Genomic DNA, 4845 nt, shown 5'->3' on the forward strand with positions numbered 1-4845 from the left:
TAATCAGACGACAATGCCTTTTTATATATCAGGGTAAGCGCTACCAACAAGTACATGGCCATTGTAATTCAGAGTCCAAGTCTGGACTCTGAACTCGTGGTTGTTCATCTGAACGGGACACTTGGAATCAGGGCGAGCCAGGAAGCACACAGTGAACATGGCCATGTCCAGCTCGGGTGAGGTTCCGACCATCATCGACCCTTTTGGCTTGGGTGTGTTCAGCCAATCGAAGTGGTCCATGACAATCTCTCCCTGGAAGGAGTTCGGAAATTATTGTTTGTTAGGCAACCCTGGTACGATTTTGTTTATTATGAAGAATCAAGAATAATGGAAAGCTATTCAATATTCAATCACTTATTCCAAGTTTGCATTTCATATATATCAACTAGTAACAATTCACATCGTTTCAGAAAAGATACGTACCATTTGTGTTTATCACGTCGACTTACTACCTTACAATAACGTTCAAGAGGTGATCGTTTTAGACTCACCTTATCGCCAAGGTCAACTGTCTTCGACCATCCCATGTAGTTGAGGTCGCCCTCCAGTTCCTCGTGGTAGAAGTACACCCAGTTGTGGAAGCCCGACACGGCCCCGCTCTTGAGCTCCCCGACGAAGACGTGCTCGAACCCAGAGGACCCCAGCGTGCTCCCTGCCCTCGAGTACATCATGAACCAGATCTCCTTCAGCTTGTCTCGAAGGCTGCCGCTCAGAAGACCTGCGGGAGAGCACGCCAGTCAGCTCTTCTCCTTTCTTCGGAAATGTTATTTGGGGGCAAACATAATAGGTCGTATGATGCTGAGAATGTTATAAATCTTTTCCAAAATATGTTTTATTCTGATACTCGTATGAGACTGAAGTTTGCGTCATTTTACAGTTTTTATTGTAAATCAATTTCGTTTTATGACAAATTGTTGTGAGGATCGTTGTCATCTGAGCGTCTTTCCTGAAAGGTATTTGAACTTTGTACTGTCCCTTGTATTGTACCAGGCAATCATCTAAAAGAGATAGGAGGGTCTGTTTCCTACGAAGATTTGGGGAAAGTGCAGTCTGGCAGAAATAAAATCCACTTCCTTCCGAAGTAGAACCTTTCATCAATAATGTGACCCTACTAACTTTTCTCGGTGAGGAAAGTTTCCGCTCGCTGCATGACCTGCGTTGCCATTATGGCGTCGAGGAAGGCCTCCTGCTCTGCAATCTCTGCTGCGTCCTCGTCCTCGGAGGTGGACACGGAAGGGACGTAGTTGTCCTGCAGCTGCCTGAGGAGGCTGATGGTGGGTCCTTGCAGGGCGGATTCAGGCACCGAGGCGAAGAGTCTGACGATTGTATCATAATTGTTTTATTGTACTATTATTTCATTTTACTAGGAAGATCTGAATAAAAAACATCAGGTAACATCAAATACTGCCAAGTCTACCATTGTAATCGTCAGCGCATTACACAATACTATTTCCACAAGCATCATGCAGTGAATGGCGTCTGACGCAGCCGGTGGTGCCATCTGTTGGCGGAAAACTCACGGTTCAGGGGCGAGCTCCCCCGAGGATCCCTGTCCCTGATGGTTGAGGACGAGCTGGCTGCCGACGCTGTTGACGTCCAGGGAGTAGAGCTCCTCCGTCAGCGCCTTCAGGTCAGCGTCTGTCACTCCGCCGCCGGAACCTCCTGAGCGACAGAGAAAGTTAGCGTGTGTGTGTGTGTGTGTGTGTGGCATGTGTGTGTCCGTGTGTGCGTGCGTGTGTGTGTGTGTGTGTGTGTGTGTGTGTGTGTGTGTGTGTGTGTGTGTGTGTGTGTGTGTGTGTGTGTGTGTGTGTGTGTGTGTGTGTGTGTGTGTGTGTGTGTGCACGCCTGTGGTTATATATATTTGTTCATGTGTGTTTACAAACCCCAAGATACATGTACACAGACTCTCACCTCCGCATTCCACATCGTAATCTGAACAGCAATTGCCGTGGGAGCCACACTCGTTGTTGCACTGGCACGGCTTGGAATGCACGTACGCCTCTCCGCAGCGGCCCTTGCAAGACAAACAGACCTCGTTGTAGTCGCTGCAACAATCCCCGTAGTTGCTGCAGACCGAGTTGCACTGGCAGCCCGACACGCCGTCATTCACGCCGCATCGCCCGACGCACGACTGGCCGAGCGCTCCTGCCGAGGGAGAGGAGGGGGGGGGGTCAGAGGCAGCCGGGAGGGGGTCAGAGGCAGCCGGGAGGGGGTCAGAGGCAGCCGGGAGGGGGTCAGAGGCAGCCGGGAGGGGGTCAGAGGCAGCCGGGAGGGGGGTCAGAGGCAGCCGGGAGGGGGTCAGAGGCAGCCGGGAGGGGGTCAGAGGCAGCCGGGAGGGGGTCAGAGGCAGCCGGGAGGGGGTCAGAGGCAGCCGGGAGGGGGTCAGAGGCAGCCGGGAGGGGGGTCAGAGGCAGCCGGGAGGGTGGCAGGCTGAGAGAGGCTTTGAGGGCATATGGAATGGTGATTGAAGTTCATAAAAAACTCGATTCACACTGATTTGATTCGACTGCTTGGTTTTAAGGGCACGGATAACAAATTATAAGGAAATTATACTATATGTGAAAGTGTACTGTATCATATTCAATCGTCTTCACCTTAAAACTTTAAACTTTAAAACATTAGTTACTGTAATATACGAAGACAAGGTTGACGAGAGGCATATTGATAGCTGATATATTTAATGTTACTGTCTCTATTTTAACTTTTATTCTTCCCAGTCTCCATTACTTTGCGAAGATGGACGGACATTCACAAAGATTGTCTACTAATTCCAAAGAAGATAAACGTCATCGTCCTTTACATTCCGCCTTATTTTAATACAAGCCATTTGTAAACAAGGTTCGGAGTGGCTGGCACGCTCTGCCGATGACATCCGCAAAAGATGAGCTTAGCCTTTGTGGATGCTGACATTTGTGTATATTTTACCAGTTGCTCTCTCTCCATTTGCCCCAAGTAAAACTTTCTCTGTTTACCCGCTCCCTCTCCGTCACTAATATATATATATATATATATATATATATATATATATATATATATATATATATATATATATATATATATATATATATATATGATTCATTTAATTTATCTAATATACACATATACATACATACATACATGCATACATACATACATATATATATATATATATATATATATATATATATATATATATATATATATATATGTGTGTGTGTGTGTGTGTGTGTGTGTGTGTGTGTGTGTGTGTGTACCCCTTTCTCTCTCTCTACACTTAACTATGAACCAGCTTGACTATCAAATAAACTATTTTTCCAGTGACGGCAGCAATCAATAGACTATTCTGGCATTTCCACAAATAAAAACTCTCTTAGGAATGTGTCCCAATCAGTGATCAATGTTCCCTCGTGTGCTACAGACTCTCCACTCCGCATGCGCATACTGCGTCTACGCTGTTTTGCGTTCACATGCTGACGCGGAAATAAGCGAAAGATGAACCACAGAACTAGTCTTCTCTGATTCGCCGTAAATAAGATTTGTGAGAGAAAGAAAGTGAATTTGCTGTTCTTTTACCAGACACTTGAATTATTAAATTCCTTAGACCGATTGACATGTTTGAGAAAGCCGTCACATCCCAAGACTCATCGGACGAGCAAGGCGTTTCAAAAAATATTCGGTTCTCTCAACTGAATATCAAAATACTGAATACGCAATGCTAAGGTTTGAGTCACGCTGCGTTTACTAGCTTGGGTGGATTTTAAAGTATAAAAATACGAAAATGGATAGCAATGAAATGCAGAAAAAATCTGCCTGTACTGATATATATACTCCAAAATGCTAGCAGAATGAACATATACATTTCTAAGAATTGTAGCGTCCTTCCTCACTCATAAGCACCAAAAGGTCAACGATAAAGTAGAAAACATCTCCCTCTTTTATGTTCCACTTTCAAAACTTTCAAACAAATCCTCTTGAATATTGTAGCAGGGTACCAAAGATCAGTTTCGATTATCCGAAAAACTTATTCGAACCCTCATAGCGATCCATCCGAATCACATTCCTCAGCAGCCGAAACGAGCAGAGAGAACTTGCATAAATCGTTCAGAAGATAAAGTCAAACGTCAGCGCTGTTTATACCTTCTCCTCTAAGTGAACTCGGTGCCCAACCTTACTGCCAGTTAGAGTCTTTGAAGCGAAATACCACTATACCGGCGATGAAGAGCAGGAGAAGAGCTGTGATCTTCATGGTGAGAACGGGAGAACAGTCTCGTCGTTTGGGTTGGAAGTGACAGCTGATATTTATACCTGCACACCTACGTAACGCAGAGCACGTGTCTGCTCTTATCTCGCGCGCGCGCGTGTGAGTTTACGTTTGTGTGTGCATGTGTGTGTTTGCGTTCTACATCTTTGTGTGTGTGTGTGCGTGTGTGTGTGTATAACTGTATATATGTGTGTGTATTTGTGTATTTGTGTATTTGAGTATTTGTGTGTTTATGTGTGTGTGTGTGTGTGGGTGTGTGGGTGTGTGGTTGTGTGGGTGTGGGTGTCTGCCTGTCTGTCTGTCTGTCTGTTCATTCGTGTTCGTCTCTTTTATTCGACGAGTGTGTTTTTGTGTTTGCTGAGTATACTAATTCAGAGTAAATTATTGAAGTGATATAAATATAAAGCACTTACAAAATTATATATAAAATAGGAAGATAATTAAACTGTCGAAGTAATCATACCATACAGAGAAGTTGTACGACCTGTATTTCGCTAGAACGAAGACGCCGAAATTCAAGGACGCAGGCTTGAGCTTCTCACGATAAACACGTGGAATCAGTGAGACGCGATGACTACTTAAACAGGGGGAGGGGAGGGGAGGGG

At 45.1% G+C, this 4845-nt stretch overlaps 1 protein-coding gene across 1 annotated transcript; it reads right to left on the reverse strand.

The window, feature by feature from the left end:
- LOC122254223 (uridylate-specific endoribonuclease) lies at positions 1–4336 on the reverse strand. The gene is made up of 6 exons (XM_086543397.1): positions 4189–4336; positions 1912–2145; positions 1521–1662; positions 1117–1316; positions 492–718; positions 1–252 (listed from the first exon to the last, which is right to left on the reverse strand). Exons 1-6 carry the CDS (start codon positions 4223–4225, stop codon positions 22–24), a joined length of 1071 nt encoding a protein of 356 aa, XP_086399523.1. The 5' UTR covers positions 4226–4336; the 3' UTR covers positions 1–21.
- Positions 4337–4845: the final 509 nt, after the last annotated feature.

Source organism: Penaeus japonicus, unplaced genomic scaffold, assembly GCF_977035675.1.
Source record: "Penaeus japonicus unplaced genomic scaffold, GWHDUDI00000001_assembly GWHDUDI00000013, whole genome shotgun sequence".
Classification (NCBI taxonomy): Eukaryota; Metazoa; Arthropoda; class Malacostraca; order Decapoda; family Penaeidae; genus Penaeus; species Penaeus japonicus.